The sequence below is a fragment of the Dromiciops gliroides genome, chromosome 4, assembly GCF_019393635.1.
Source record: "Dromiciops gliroides isolate mDroGli1 chromosome 4, mDroGli1.pri, whole genome shotgun sequence".
NCBI lineage: Eukaryota > Metazoa > Chordata > Mammalia > Microbiotheria > Microbiotheriidae > Dromiciops > Dromiciops gliroides.
Window position 1 is genome coordinate 189,510,559 of NC_057864.1, and position 16,275 is coordinate 189,526,833.

Consider the following 16,275-nt stretch of genomic DNA (forward strand, 5'->3'; position numbering starts at 1 on the left):
TGGCGCAGTGGATAAAGCACTTGACACTTACTAGCTGTGTGACCCTGGGCAAGTCACTCAACCCCCATTGCCCTGCAAAAAAAAACAAAAAAAAACAAGAATCTCTGTAGGGGCAGCTAGGTGGCACAGTGGATAGAGCATCAGCCCTGGATTCAGGAGGACCCGAGTTCCAATCTGGCCTCAGACACTTGACACTTACTAGCTGTGTGACCCTGGGCAAGTCACTTAACCCTCATTGCCCAGCAAAAAAAAGAAAGAAAGAAAGAAAAAGAAAAAAGAAAATGAATCACAGAGGGGAGGTAGAATTAAGAATTGGGAAAGGCTTCGTGTAGAGCAAAGGATTTTAGCTGGTACTTGAAGGAAGCCAGGGCACTAAGAAGGTGGAAATGAGGAGAGAGAGCATTCCAGGCATGAGGGACAGCCAGTGTATCAAGGGTAAAAGGATGAGGAGAGGATTGGAGGGTTAGAGATTCAAGAATGGCTTCCTGAAGGTGACTGTATTTCAGGGAGAGTCAGAACTCAGGGAAAGGGGGTATAAGGGGATCCTCATCCAGGGGAATGCCTAAAGATGGAATAAAACAAGGTATAAGTATTCAGACTGGCTGCGTGGGACCTGTCAGGTAGGAGAAGGGTACAAACCAGGTCTGCCTCTAAGACAAGCAGGAAATAGCTGGTGGGGGTGGGCAGGGCTAAGGAAGGGGGGAAATTGTTAACATTGTTGGTCTCTGTGTCAGAAGCAAGTTGATTCTAAGTAGATCTGGGCCCAGTGAGGAGGGAGAAAGGGAAAGGGAGAGTTAAGAGTAGAATAAGGGGCGGACCACTAATAGGGAGGGGAGCTGGACCCTTGATAACATTGGTTCGTTGACTTGCTCCTCTCCCTGAATTCCCTAACAGGAAAAAGGAAAAATCAATCCACTTACTTAGAAGTACCACATTGCTCTTCCCCCTCTCCCTCCCCTTCTTTAAACTCCAGCTGAGGACAGCAAGTAATAGAAAAACAAACTGGAACCTATGTTTACATGGGGAAAGGCAGGGGAAGGGAGGAGATGACCTGTGTCATTATCCCACTGGCCACTCAGCCTCTGCGATTAGGAACTGGAAGATCAAGTGATCATCCCATAGCCAGGCAATCCTGACATCCAGGGAAAGTGGATGGAAGCCCATAGAACTTTGGAGGAGAGAGACTGACCTTCGAACCCCACCTCCCATCTCCTCAAACTCTGTGTTCTCATCCTTGTCCCTTCTCCCCTTCCTTATCCTTGACTCCTGTCCCAATCCTTGCCCTAATCCTCTGCCCTCTCCACTCTGATACCCTCCCCCTAGTCCAGAAGAGGCCAGTGGAGAGGGTCTGGGAGCCCTAAATTCCCAGTCTCCCCTTAATCTTTCCTTTAATTCCGCAATTCCCTCGGCCCCTTGACCCCCAGCTCCTCGCCTACCCACCGAGAATCTCCTCTGCCTTGGCCCCACCCCGGCTACCAGGCTTTTCTGGCCCAATCTCCCTTCCTGTTCTGTTCCTGGAACCGATCCTGGCAGCAGATCAAAGGTAGCCCTGCTCCCACCACCTTATCTCAGGGACCGCATGACTTAGGACTTACTTGGATGTCTGTTGCGGGGGGGGGGGGGGGGGGGGGGGGGGGCGGGAATGAGACTCCTGGGTGGCCCCTCTCGGGGCCCCGCCTCCTGACCTCACCCCAAATAGGTCATGGAACTGAGCTCTGCCCCTCCACCCCAACTCCACAGGGAGCCCCGCCTCCCAGGTACACAGGGCCTAGAGCCCACCCCCCTGAGGGTTAAGAGTCACCCCGCAGCGGGGCTACAGGTCCATACTGTCGCTGGCGGGGAGGCCGGAGGGGGTTACCATGGCTCCGGTGACTCGGACCCTGGCCGGAGTGGCGGCGGCTGCAAGGGTAGGAGTAGGAAGAGGGACAACTTCGTGGCTCCGGGCTCTGGGGGGTGCCCGAAGATTCAGCAGTAGTGCCACGCGCTGGGGATCTGGGGGTGCCAGTCCGAGTCGCCGCCTCAGTACTGCCCGAGTCCGGACCCAGCTACCGCGAGAGAAGGCCGAGCGAGGTCCCGAAGAGGCGACCGGTGACAATGGTCCTCCTCCGGGAGTGGGACCGCCTGCCGCTGCGGGCACGCTCCCGGGTCCAGCCGCCGCGCCGCAGCCACAGCCGCCGCCGCCGCCGCCCACGGCTGCCCCCGCGCCGCACTCGAGCCGCTCGCTGGTCCAGCGGGACATCCAAGCGTTCCTGACCGAGTGTGGGGCCAGCCCGGGGGAGGCGAGGCACTGGCTCACCCAGTTCCAGACCACCTTTGACTCGGCGGACAAACCTTTTGCCATCATCGAGGTGAGGCGCGTCCCGGGAAGGATCCGGCGTGGGTATACCTCGATGTGGGGCTTGCCTGCCGAAGCCTGCCATACCACCGGTTGGGGCCGATAAGGCAAAAGTAATGGGCTCCTTATATTGGAGGTAGGGAGGTTGTGGATGGCCTCCAACAGGCTACAGGGCGACAGAGATCGGGCATTAGTGCAATCACCTGCGCGTAGGGCACCTTTGGCCCTGCAGAGAATGTAGCAGAGGAACTACCGGATAGGCCCATCTTGAGAGGGCTTTCCTTCCGCCCGACCATTGATTGTTAGGCTCAAGTAGTGTCTCCCCTGGATGGGGGCTGCTTCCCGGATTAGGCTAGGGGTGGGAGTAGGGCAGACGAGTGGAAACTCTGGGCAACAAGTAGGTGCTACGGAATACCACGTGAGAAACAGAGAGATCAGTGGGGTTGGGAAGGAGGTGGAAAGGGATTGGATTCAGACACAGCGGCTGTTGAGAAAGGAAAAACAGGACAGGAAAACAGCCTGCCTGTCCCTGGCCCACCCCCAACATTCAGTGCCCCACCTGCCCTGCCCTAGGTAAACCCTGGAGTCCAAGGCCACCTCTAAACTGGAGGAAGGGAATGTTGAAGGAACAGGAGTATAAGATTGGGGGGTGGGGAGGACGAAGGGTGGGGATGAAGGGCAGGGCTAATCAGCGCCCCTGAGGGCTAGGCATATGGTCTGGTAGGAGGCAAAGGGAAGGATCCTGGAAGATGCTGCTGAGACCTCCAGAAGCTTAAGACCACACTGAGCCCCCCACCCACCCACCCATGGCTTTACTAAGGGATGGGGAAGGCTAGAACCCTGAGGGGAGACAGCCAGGATTGGAGCCAGGACATTGGGAACCTTGGCAGATGGCAGCAGAGGAGGGTATGGGATCATATTTAGGTATGAGGGTCTCTGGGGGAGACCGAGGACACTGGCATTACACAGTGAAAGGCTCGGATATCAAGGATACCAGATTTGGGTCACATAAGGGCGAGAACTTGCAGTGCACATTCAGTGGTGAGGGTTACACAGGATGGCTCTCACGGCCTCCTCCTCTGAAGGTGGACGAAGCTGTGTTCAGGAGCACAGAGGCAGTCCTAAGTCTGGCCTTCGCCCTGGCCTTCTTGCAACGGATGGATATGAAGCCACTTGTGGTTCTTGGACTCCCAGCACCCACCGCACCCTCAGGTTGCCTTTCCTTCTGGGAGGCCAAGTCCCAGATGGCCCAGAGCTGCAAGGTCCTTGTGGACTCTCTCCGCCACAATGCAGCCACGGCTGTGCCCTTTTTTGGGGGAGGGTCTGTGCTGAGCGCTGCCGAACCTGCCCCCCATGCCACGTAAGTACCTTCATTTCCACATCCACTGTTCCCTAGGCATACTCAAGCTTCCTCGATAGTACCCTGTACTAACCACTCCATGCCAAGTGTGTAGCATAGCACCCACCCACCAAGTTCCTTGGATGACTCATCTATCTCCTAACCCTATCAGTAACATTTCCAAGCTCTTTGCAAACTCATACCAACTTGGTCCCCTCCCTTCCTAAGCCCATATACTTCCAAACTTGCCACCTCCCCACACGCTGGAGTAGGCTGGTGCTTTGCCCATCTGTGTCTCCTGCTCCCTGACTTCTGGAACCCCAGACGGCTGAGCCCCAACTGCAACTCTCACCTGCAGCTATGGTGGCATTGTCTCTGTGGAAACAGACCTGCTAAAGTGGTGCCTGGAGTCGGGTAGCATCCCCATCCTGTGTCCTATTGGCGAGACAGGTGCCCGGCGCTCTGTGCTACTCAATTCCTTAGAGGTCACTGCTGCTCTGGCCAAGGTTCTGCTGCCCACCAAGATCATCTTCCTCAACACCACCGGGGGCCTCCGGGATGCCAATCAGAAGGTAGATAGTATCCCTCTTGCCAATCCTGTTTTCCTAACTGTTCATCCCACCTCGACCCCAGGAACTTGGGTCTTGAACCTGGGCTCGGTTTCATCCAAGTCAACAGCTAAATTCAGTTGTCCCGTCTAGCCCACTTTGTTTACCTCCGACGTCTCACTCTGCACTTCTTCCCTCTGGGTTCAGGGATGCCCAGGACCTCAGACTGGAGAAGTCAGGTTGATATGTAGGGAACCTGGTATGGTCAGACCAGCCTCTGATATTTTTGTTTAAAGTTTAATTATTGCCTTTTGTTTTTATTCTAGTCATTTCCTTTTTCTTATTCTACCCCCCTTCCCCCGTCAAACCCTTCTGTTAACAAAGAAAGATAATATGCAAAGCCAATAACTGACAAGGCAACCATGTCTGAATGTCTGATAACAAAAGGAAAGGATTTGCCCAAGACCATAAAGTCCACAACTCTCCCCCAAGGGGGAGGGCACTTGTTTTATCAGTTCTCCAAGATTCTTATACTTGTCCATGTATATTTTTGGTTCTGTTCTCTTCATTGTGTCATTTCATGCCACCAGCCCTTGAATTTGGGGGTACACCATGGAAAGGGGAATCAAGAAGATGGCTGGGAAATCACTGAGAGGAGGGACCAGTGTGGGAAGTTCCTGAGAAAGGGGCTAGTGATAGGCTCATTGTCACACTCTCCTCCTGCCCCTAGGTTCTGAGTAATGTGAACCTGCCAGCGGACCTGGACCTAGTGACAAATGCCCAGTGGGTGAGCAGCAAGGAGAGGCAGCAAATGAGGCTTATTGTGGATGTGCTGGGCCGACTATCCCATGACTCTTCAGCTGTTATAACATCTGCCAATACCTTGCTTACAGAACTCTTCAGCAACAAGGGTGAGCCTAGCCAGTGGGAAGGGATTTACCAAATACAGGTATGAATGCTATTTGCAGGATGCCAGTGGGCATGTAAGATTGGCAACCAAAGATGTATAGCTACACACCAGGCAGGCTCATTGCAATATCCGTTTGGTTACTCAATTTTCCCCCTACTTAGTTCCTGTGGGTTCCAATGGGAGGGTGGTGACACCAGCATGGGGAGACTGGAAATGGAATTATGTGAAGATGCTTTTTCAGCTCAGGTGGAGCACCACATTCCATTTGTTTCCTGGGAGAGTTTGGAAAAAATGGGTAGACACCTGAGGGATAGATAATCCTGGGTAAGGGGGCAGCCTTGGGAGTATTAGGGGAAGAAAGTAACTGTGGAATTCCTATTAACTTTCCATGGAGGGGCAGGGGTAGTGGTGGAGAGCAGACAATTTAATTGCCCTGCTATCCCCCTGTTCTAGGGTCAGGGACCCTCTTTAAGAATGCTGAGCAAATGCTTCGAGTAGACAGCCTCGAGAAGCTGGATCAGAAGCGGCTGGTGGACCTTGTAAATGCGAGTTTTGGCAAGAAACTTCGGGATGACTATTTGGCCTCTCTTCACCCACGGCTGCACTCCATTTACTATTCTGAAGGGTGAGCCAAGGCAGTGCTGGCCCAGAAGCAGAACCTATGCCAAGGGTAGCATCTCTGGCTCCTGGAGGTGTCAGAGAGAGGCTGAGGCAAGAGACAGGGAACAAAGAATCTGACCTGAGGGAATCCCGGGAAATGTTAACAAGCCCCACATGTCTCTGAGCCAGTGGAAAGAGAGGGCCAGGAAACTGCTGGAGAGGTTGGGGTTGGGAAGAGTAGAAAGCCTGATCTTATCCCACTCACCCTGGCTCTAGGTACAATGCTGCAGCCATCGTGACCACTGAACCTGTGCTGGGAGGCACCCCATACCTGGACAAGTTTGTGGTGAACTCAGGCCGGAAGGGCCAGGGCTCAGGCCAGATGCTATGGGAGTGCATGCGGCAGGACCTGCATAGACTTTTCTGGAGATCTCGTGTCACCAATCCCATCAACCCCTGGTAGGTATTGTCTATACTTTAACTCTTAAATGAAAGCTACTAGATAGATCGTTCAGTCTGGATCCATTATTTGACCAAGAAGAACTCCCCAAAACCTGAAGCCCACGGTCACAAGGCAAGTTAATGGCTGATTGGGGAAGAGAATCAGGGTTTCCTGCCTCTGGACCCAATGTACCACACCACAGCTGTGTGAGTGGCACCCTGGGCTACCGTGCCCATAACATTCCAAGTCCAGGCTTCAAGCAGCAGGTGCTATTGCCATCAGAGAACTGGCAACTCTATCATCTTGACCCTGTGGCCTAGACTTCATCACCTCCAGGTACCCTGGTGTCATTTGCATGTGCCAAAAAAGGCCACCAGCTCTGGGGTTCTCCAGAGATCATAGCATCTACCCAAACCCTTTCTTTTTCTCATCCCTGCTGGTGAGGAACAACATATTCATAGACCTGTCGAGGTGTAAGATTTCTGAAGGGGCAGGCTTTATATTGATTAGTGCTCACAGGATAGTAACAAATGTGGTCCCTTAAGCCTACGCACCTAAATCCAGTCACTTTGGGTCAGCCTGTTCCCAGCTTGATCTCTACTCTGGCCTCCTATGAAGTCTGGATTCTGCTCCAAGCCTCTCCCTGCTTCAGGCCAAGCTAAACGTTCCCCAAGCCCACCACTTACCCTCTCAGAAAGCAGAGGAGTGCACCTCTGACTCCCCAGGATTTCCTCCTACCTTAGGCTTATCTGCGACACCCAATCTCTTCCTCCTCACTGAGGATACTATATACGGGCAGCACAGATAAGCACAGTTAATTAGCAGATACACAAACTTACAGCCCCCAGAAGGCTTTTCTTTATCCTAATGCAATGGTTTCCTCCACCCAATAGACTCCTCTGCATCCCTCTGGACCAGGAGTCTGTGGATTCTTTAAAACAAAACAAAATGAAATTGACAACTGCATTCCAACACAGTAGGTTTCCTCTGTAATCTGATGTATTTTATTTTATGCATTTAAAAACATGATTCTGAGAAGGGGTCCACAGGCTTCCCCAGACTGCTGCTGACGGAGTCCTTGGCACCAAAAAAGGCAAAGACTCCCTAGGCTAGACATAGGCTGTGGCTCTCCCACCTTCATCTTGCCATTGCCTGGCCCTCCCTCCCAGCTGTGCCCTGCAGGATTCTCCTCTCGTGGGCAATAAGCTGAGGATTATTGTTCAAGGGAAGAGGACCCTGCCCAGCTGGGAGGGGGGCATTCAGGCTAGGCCAAGAAGATACCAAGGGGCCATTAGCCAGCATTTCAAAACAAGAATCTGCCCCTTGGTTGGAGAAGGCATGGCACTACCCATCAAGAGGGGAGCATAGACCTCTTAGAATCCAAGTTCAAGAATCCTTCCCACAACCTGGGGCAACTTGGAACGCTGGGATTGGAGGAAGCCAGTGGCCCTATGCACTGATATGCTCATCCACTGCTCCTTTCCTACCCCAGGTACTTTAAGAACTGTGATGGCAGCTTCTCCAACAAACAGTGGATCTTCTTCTGGTTTGGCCTGGCTGACATCCGGGACTCCTATGAGCTTGTTAACCATGCCAAGGGGCTGCCTGACTCCTTCTGCAAACCTGCCTCTGACCCAGGCAGCTGATAGGAACCATGCACCCTTCACTCCAGCCCAACTGAGTGCATACCCAAGAGCCATGCTGAGGTGGTGGTCCCAGGGAAGTCGAGAGGCAGGCCTGGGCTTTCTGCCTGAGAAACTTGCATAGAAGGGAAGATGGGAGGGCCTTGAGGCCCTTGGATTCCGGGGAGGGAAGGGAGCCAATGAATTGGTAGAAACAGGAAGGCTGGCTCAGCTGGATGGAGTATGGGTACTTGGAACCAGCTGTCCAGAAGTCTGCCAGCTGTTTCAAAGCAACTAATATCTATCTCTTCATCCCGTCAGGGCTCCTACCCAGGGTCAACCAATGTGTGGGTGAAATACATGGCCACCTCCATGTGTTATTTGAGGTTTCCTGTCCCCAAATATCACCCTCGCCTCTCGCTACTCCTAAAATTCACCATTTAAGATGAGTTTCTTCAGGTCTTAGGTTTTTCTTGAGTCTCCCACTTAAATGCTAGCCCTTTTTAGCTCTCAGACCTGGGGGGGGGGGGGGGGGAAGAGAAGAGTGAGTTGACAATGAGAGCAAATTCCTGAGACAACAGGGCACAGAAGAGGGTCCTGGCGTTGGGGAGAAAAATAGCAAAGTTGGGAGCATTTTCAAAGCCAGATTCTGCTGACCAAGACTTTCCCCCTCGCTGAAAGACTCTACTCCTACCTTCTATAAAAGCACAAGGAAGAAAAAGAAGTCATAGTGGGACAAGGAAGAGTAGATGTGATCCCGTCTACAGTTCCTGGGGACCTTCGGGCCAAGGAACAGTCACTGCCCATCCATCCAAGTTGGGCCAGCAGAAGCCTCAGCACCTCTCCCAAGGCCTACTCTCTCTCTCACCACCTACACAACTCACCTTCCTGATCCAAACTGGGAAAATGAGCAAACCAAGCCTCTGGAGGAATCCTCCCTTCCCTTCCCTGCCCTGTCCTGCCCTCCCCTCCTGTAAAGCCAAAAGCTCAGCTCCATTAAGCACAGAAAGCAACACTTATCCTTTAAGAGCTGCTAAGGTAACATCAGCTGCCAGCATCAGCTGAAAGAGAAAGGAAGCACCACACCTATCTACATTTGATTTTAAAAGCTCAGATGACAGGCTGGGTTTGGGGGAGTGGGGCTATTTGCCAATATGTACAAGCCAGGCCAAAGCAGAAGCAGGTGCCCAAGCTCTAGTGAGCAGACACTGGGGAGCCAGGGACCATGAATCCATCCCAGCCACCAGCATCCTTTTCCGCACATTTGGATGGAAATAAGTCCCTTACTCTTTGGTTACACACAAAATCAGGTATCTACATATGTCTTCATAAATGATCATTTTTTTAAAAAAAGTCTGAGGAGTATGGGGTAGGAAATCAGTTTGAGTTGAAGCAGGAAAAAATAAAGTGACCCATCAGGAAGAACTGGTGAACAAGAAGAGAACAGAATCAAAGCTTGTAAGTAGGGGGTCTTGGAAGTGGAACCTCCAAAACAGAGGGCAAAGTGGGAGGCAAGTGCTAGAAGAGATGACCTAGGGTAAAAACCCCAGTTCATGTCAAAGATACCTGCAGGGAAACTAGAAAAGCAAACCCCTAAGTGTACAAGAGAGGTGCTCTTATCCTTGGGAAGCTTGGGGCAAAGGTAAAAGAGCCTGGAGAAGGCTTCAACCAGAGTGGGGATGATGGTCAGAGAACAGCCATGCTCTGAAATACCTTACCCCGGGCCCTGGTCAAGGAGGAATGTTAAGCAAATTGGTGAAGGGGACTGACAGGAACAGACTAGCAGTGCCCCTGTCCTGTGGAAACCCAGAGAACATATGCTGGTCCATGCTGGTCCATGCTGCCCGCCCCCCCCCCCCCCCCACACACACACACGCACACATGCACGCATGCACCAACCACAAAATGTTATCCAAATGCTTTCATCAAGAGCTTAACAGTACTGGACATGGACACTGTACAAATATACGCATCTGGTCCTTGTCTTCCTCTATGTCTTTGCCTCTCTCCTGATCTGCTTCATTCCATCCAGCTTCTCCCTTCCTCTACCCACCCCAACCCCCACCACAATTCTTCCCTGATCTTCCCAGAGGTTCCTCTCCTGAAATGAATCCTCCCTGCCACAGTCAGAGAAGCCCTAGAAGAGTTCATCACCCCCACCCCATCCCAGCTGCAAAGTGCATTTCCTAGGGCAAAGCTTCTTAAACTGTGGGTTGCATAACTGAATGTGGGGGTCGAAAAAAATTTGGCAGTAAATGTTCGATTTGTATACCTATTTTATATACCCATACACCCGGGGGCTCGTAAAAATTTCTCAGGTGAAAGGGGGATGTGAATAGAAAAAGTTTAAGAAGCCCTGGTCTAGGGGAAAGGTAAAGACCTTTTTCATGCCAATCATTACAAAAGAAAGTTTTTTGGTTTGTTTTGTTGTTTTTTTTTAAAACATAAATAAACAGCCTGTGGAAGGAAATTCCCCACCCCACCCCTACCCCCACAAAAATCTGCCCCTCTCACCCCATCCCTAATGGGTGCCATTCAGCCATCCGTGGCCAGGATCACTGCAGCCCCAAAGATGCCCACATTCTCGCCAATGAGCTTCATCTGATTCCAGAACTCCACTCGCCGAGTGTTGTGCCAATAAACGATGTTTCCATCAATGAGGAGGATGATGAGGGGTAGCAGCACAGCCAGGATCTGAGCAGCCAGGGCCACATAGTAGCCAGAGAGGAAGGCCAGCGCCAGGACACCATAAAGGATGAAGAGCAGCTGAAGTGTAAGCTCCCCTCCCGGAATGTGGTTCAGATATGCCAGCCGGTCTTCTTTGCTGTGCTGGAGGGAGTAAGCCTGGGGCGAGGGCAGGGGGAGGTCAGTGGTCCCTAGGACACAGTATTACCCCAACTGGAATACTTTCCCCTCTATATCGATTAAATTCAACCACTGAGCACCCCTGTAGAGAGTCACTGATTCACCCAGTTCATGCCTTCATTTGCAGTATCTTGACAGTATTCTCAAATTATGCTGCCTCCTGCCCCTGCCATTTCACACTCATCTGTCCTTGCTTCCAATGACAAACCTCTCCAAAGAGTAATTTAGATCTGGTGTCACTGGTACTCAACTCCCATTTCACTCTGCAATCCCTTGCAAACTAACCTTCCTCAATGCAAAGCCTTTTAATCCTATGCCCCCACCCACGACCTTGCATGCTGGATCCCTCTCTCCACTCACTCCTTCCCTTCTGGGGAAGGTTTTCTCTCTCCTAATAAACCACCCTGATACTCCCTCCAACTGCCAGCCCATATCTCTCCCCCTTTCCACCTACAAACCTCCAAAAAGACCAGTTTTATTTATTTAAAGTCTTAACTGCCCCACAATTCATTCAACTCCTTGCAGATGGAGTTGCTTCTTCCCTACTCTTCCCAAAACTACTTTCTTAGGGTCACTAATAATCTCATAATTGCCCAATTAAATGGCACCTGAGTCTTCCTCCTCAACATCTCAACAGCATGACCTTACTGACAACTACCCCCAGTGGGTACTTCATAACTGCTGGGTTTTTTCCTAATCATTTATATTAAAAACTGATCTGACACTTTTTCCAACAATCCTTACCTCAATCAATAAGCATTTAGTAAGCACCAACTATGTAACAGGTACTGGGTTACTAATATTCTCTGAAAAGGTATCTTTGCCTCTGGTGTCGATCTCCTTCAATCTATCTTACATGTCCCTGCCATAGCAATCAACCTAATGTACAAAACTGACCTCACTTGCTGCCCAAAAAACCTTGATGGTTTTCCACTGGCAGATGAATCAGGCCACACGTTCTTAGCCTGGCACTTGCCACCCCTTCTTTTTCCAATGCTGTCCTACATTACTATTCCCCTTCACATATTTCAATTCAATTCAACAAACATGTACTAAGTGTCTCCTGTGTCAGGCACTGAAGTTACAAAGACCAAAAGAAGCTTTCATCCCTCCTGGGTGGGGGACACAACATGCACCCAGATATGTCAATACAAAGTATAGAAAAAAGCCATGAACAGTCATTTTAAGAGGGAGACAGTGCTAGACAAGCAAAAGTGTCCTGTAGAAGGTAGACCTTGAGCTGTTCCCTCAAGAAGACAGAGAATCAGGTGGGACAGCTGAGTAGGGTGTCTATCCCAAGCATAGTGGCAAAGGCACAGAGGCAGGAGATGGGACCAAACACACACATGTGCACACTTTGTCTTTTAAGCCAGACCTGTGGCTCCATCAGTGGAGGAGTCTCCCCAGAAGGGGATTCCCCAACCAATGCCAATCAGTGCCTTCTCTGACACAGTCTGACAGAGAAGTCTCAAGGAATCAGAAAATCTTGGGGAAAAAAGGACTCATGATGAAAAATGCTCTCCACATCCAGAGAAAGAACTGATGAAGTCTGGATGCAAATCGAAGCATACTATTTTTCATGTCATTTTTGTTTTGTGGGATTTTTTTTCCTTTTAGGCTGTCTCTTCTTTCATAACATGACTAATATGGAAATGTTTTATGTGATTGCACATATATAACCTATATATCAAAGTCCTCACCATCTTAAGGAAGGGGAAGGTGAAGAGGAGAGAGAAAATTTGGAACTCAAATTTTTTTTTTAATGTAAGTTACTAGGGCAGCTAGGTGGCGCAGTGGATAGAGCACCGGCCCTGGAGTCAGGAGGACCTGAGTTCAGATCCAGCCTCAGACACTTGACACTTACTAGCTGTGTGATCCTGGGCTAGTCACTTAACCCCAATTGCCTCACACACACACACAAAAGTTAAAAATTATTTTTACATGTAATTGGGGAAAAAATAAAACACTCTTTAAAAAAGAAAATCTTGAAACATCACTGAACTACCCCAGCAGAAAGGAGGCCTTCACGGGCCTGGGGATGGATGGCCATGGACCCAGCCTAGCTGAGTATGAAGAAATTCATCCTGCGAAGGGTAGGATGGAGCTTTCACCAGGGACTCACCAATACACCTTCTGCCAGGCCACAGAAGAGCTCCTGCAGGCCAGATGAGGCAATAATCTGATTGCTGGGGAAACCAGATGTCCCTGAAGCATGGCTTGTTGCATTGTTTGTGCCTCATCACCAAACCAAACTGTACGTGTGCATTCTACAAAAACAGGAACTATCTCGTATACAAAATTTGATGTCAGCCAAGAGAAACAGCAGAGCAAAGTGGAGAACGAACCGAGGAGACTTGGTTTCAAGTCTTGCTTTTGATACTAGCTATCCCTGTGTCCCAGACACTCCACTAAGGCTATAAATTACAGGTGAGTTGATGATATGCATAGGTGGAGTGAGTCTCCACACCAAGAATTCCTGATGCTGATGAAATCACAGGTCTGAACTCCTCCACAAACTATTTCAACATAACTGGATGGCTCAGATACATGCCATGTCTTCCCATCTCCACCCCTTTGCCTTTGTTCTCACTTTGTCCAGTACACACAAGCGATCCCTCTCACCCACCCCCATACCAGTCAAGCCTAGAGGGCCCTTGATAACTCACCCCTTCCTCAAGGCTCAGCTCAAGGGCTCCTGCCGCTCAATGAAACTTTTCTTGACGCACCCACTGAAAAGCTTAGGCTAGTGCTTTACTTTGTCTTCCAGCTAACTGTGTACATGTTCTGTCTCCCTCCTAGGCCATAAGATCCGAGCCATTGGGGACCAGGCCTGAGTTCTTTTTTGGTCTTGTTCAGTGTCTACTGCAGGGCACTCCACAGATCAGGTCCTTAAAATATGTTTATTGAATTGCTGAATTGGATAGTCCAGCTTTACTGAGTGTAAGGTGTAGGATTCTAAGGCTGACCCATTTTCCATTAGCAATAATTGCCCCAGAGGAGAGAGTCAGTCTGGAATTACCCCCCTTACCACCCCAGCTCAGTCATGTGGGCCCCTGAACTGAATGGAAACTCTCTATAGTACAATCCAAGCTGGGGCTAGGATAAGGATAGGAAGCAAACTTTTAACCCAGGCTTCTCAAGCAAGACTGGGATTTGTAGAGTTAACTCCAACCCTTTCCCAGGAGTCAGTGCTGATATAAGAGAAATCCCTAAACAGAGCCAGCCTGACCTGAGGAACAAAGGGAGCCCAGCAAGTAAGCAAACCTTTCCCTGAACACCCAGAAACATGCCTATTAGTAAGGCCAAGCTGCTGAGCAGAGAGGCTTCAGGCATTTAGGAATGTCCTTCCTCTCCTGGAAAAGCACACTATGCCAGCACCCCTCTGCTCTCTCCAAAGACTGAATATTGATGGGAAGACCCAAACCAACCCTTCAGGCCCTCCAGACCTACCACACAGATGAGGTAGATGCCCAAGAACACTTGGCCTGTAGACTGCAGAGAACGGCTTCGTGGTTTCTGGCGATAGAGCTCACCTGCCCCACTAGCCAACACCAGAAAGCCACCAATAATGGCAATGGTTCTGGAGTACATTCGGACCTAGAAATGGGAGAAAAGCCTCTATCAGAAACAGCTCATCCAAAGAGCAGAGCAGAGCTCTAGTTCTGTCCTTCTATTTGACAACACAAATCTTCCTCCCCGGGAAGTCTTTCTTGATGCCCTCTTCTCCCCTTCCTCATCCCTCTCTCCAGTTCTCCCAAAATGATTCCTAAAGCCAGCTTCCCTCCCACTGACACCACCAATGGTACTAACTACAGATACCCTGCTCAATTCTCAGGGGCCCCAGCATCATCCCCACAAGGACTGACCAGGCCCCATACCCACTCCCCTAGATACCATGAATGGAAGATGACCACTGCTTGTCATGATTGGCTTTAGCATAGAAACTCTAGCCTTCTGCCAATCTCTTCCCCTCCCCTCTCAGGCTGCTACAACCCCAGCCAGAGAAGGACATCACTCACCTTCAGCCAGTCTCCATAGTGGACATAGCCCCCGACATAGGCTGCATAGGTGCTGACAGCCAGCTGGAGGGCAGCTCCCAGCGCAAACCAGCGGCGCTTCACTCCGAACGACATGAAGCTGGCACAGAGGACAGCGGCCCCCATGTCAAAGTACAGGTAGGGCACGGGGATGTCCGGCTTCCTGAAGTGGAAGCAGAGCAGTAATGTGGGGTCCTGCAGGATGCCCAGCAGACGCAGTGCCCATGCCAAGTTGCTACTGGGCACCACAGCACCCTGTATTTGGAGTCAGAAGCCCTGAGTTTGAAGAAGACCTGAGTTGCACAAACTAAGATGAGGTTGGGCTAGATGATCCATGAGTAAAGCGCCTTTCAAATCAACTTAACAAGCATTAAGCACCTAGTAGGTCGACACGGTGGTAAGGTCGGGGCGGAGAGGGATACAAAGAAAGGCTTCCCGCTTTAAATATAGGATCCCATTAACTGCTTACTCCCTTGCTGGAAGCCTTGCACTGCCACCCCCCACCCCCACCCCAAGGCACCAAACATTGACCCAAATCTCATGGGGCAGGAATGCCTCTTCCAGCATTCAGGAAGTGCTACCCTCCCCATCCCACCTGCTGCGGTCCCCAGAACATATCCCCAAGGCGGTGTCTCTTCCTCCCCCGCCCCCCCCACCCCGCCCCAGAAGCAGGTGGGCCGCCCGCCTCCTCCGTGCCCATCCTGCTCCGCCCCATCTCGCCCCTCCCCCCGCCTCCCCGCACCGCCCCCTCTCCCCCCGCCCGCCCGCCCGCCTACGGTGGCCGAGCGGACTCGCTCACCGGCGCGCGTCGGCCCGTTCGGCATACAGCATGAGCTGACTAAAGCAGCCCCAGAACGGACACCGCGTGAGCAGCACCGAACCGAACTGCATGAGTAACTGCAACAGTCGCCGCCGCCGGCCCGGCCCCGCCGCCATCTTGGGGAAAGACAGTCGGCACCTGGCCTCCACCCCGGCCTCTGCCTCTCTCCGGAGCGAGCAGCGGGGGCGGGCAGGAAAGGGTGACGGGGGAACGCGAACGGAGGCTTCCGGGGCCGCCGGCTTCTCTCTTCCGACCGGAAACCGAACCCAGCCCCGACCCACATCGGGCAACACGTGGTTCCGGCTGGCGCGGGGAGGCGCGTCTGGGACGTCCGTCTGCGGAGACAAAGCGCAACTCGGCTTCCCGTCCTTCCCACGCTGTCAGTTTTCGTGTGTTTTGTTTTGGGCAGCTGGTTGCTGCCTATTTCGGCCAGTTTAAATCCAGATTCAGGAATGCAAATAAATTCAGCAATGTACATTGGAAGGAGGGATGTACGGCACTTCTCTGAGCCTCAGTTTCCCCATCTGTAAAATGAGGGGTTTGGGAAAAGAGGACCGCTTATGGTCCTTTCAGATCTAAATGCCGTGATCCTATAGTCAAATTTCCCTCTCTTCCAGTAGTCTTTTGAAAATTTGATAAGCAGGCAGGATGCTGGGCATAATTACCCTCTCTCGTCCTCAGTCCCCAGTCTAATGAGGGGGTGGGATTACAGGCGGCCTCCAAGGTCCCTTCCAGGAGCACCGAATCCTACAAGGGA

At 51.4% G+C, this 16,275-nt stretch overlaps 2 protein-coding genes across 3 annotated transcripts; one reads left to right on the forward strand and one right to left on the reverse strand.

The window, feature by feature from the left end:
• The first annotated feature begins 1,715 nt into the window (after positions 1–1,715).
• NAGS (N-acetylglutamate synthase) lies at positions 1,716–11,398 on the forward strand. Of its 2 annotated transcripts, XR_006356255.1 has the most exons (8): positions 1,716–2,348; positions 3,421–3,695; positions 4,033–4,246; positions 4,953–5,133; positions 5,586–5,757; positions 6,009–6,191; positions 7,068–7,150; positions 7,667–7,802. XR_006356255.1 is itself a non-coding variant. In XM_044000324.1 (7 exons), exons 1-7 carry the CDS (start codon positions 1,860–1,862, stop codon positions 7,818–7,820), a joined length of 1,668 nt encoding a protein of 555 aa, XP_043856259.1. In that variant the 5' UTR covers positions 1,719–1,859; the 3' UTR covers positions 7,821–11,398. The 2 variants fall into 2 exon arrangements, 1 of the variants encoding a protein (XP_043856259.1); XM_044000324.1 differs by lacking the exon at positions 7,068–7,150 and having other exon boundaries at positions 1,719–2,348; positions 7,667–11,398.
• TMEM101 (transmembrane protein 101) lies at positions 10,332–15,763 on the reverse strand. Its single transcript, XM_044000325.1, has 4 exons — positions 15,498–15,763; positions 14,681–14,861; positions 14,112–14,258; positions 10,332–10,640 (listed from the first exon to the last, which is right to left on the reverse strand). Exons 1-4 carry the CDS (start codon positions 15,632–15,634, stop codon positions 10,332–10,334), a joined length of 774 nt encoding a protein of 257 aa, XP_043856260.1. The 5' UTR covers positions 15,635–15,763.
• Between the last annotated feature and the right edge of the window lie 512 nt (positions 15,764–16,275).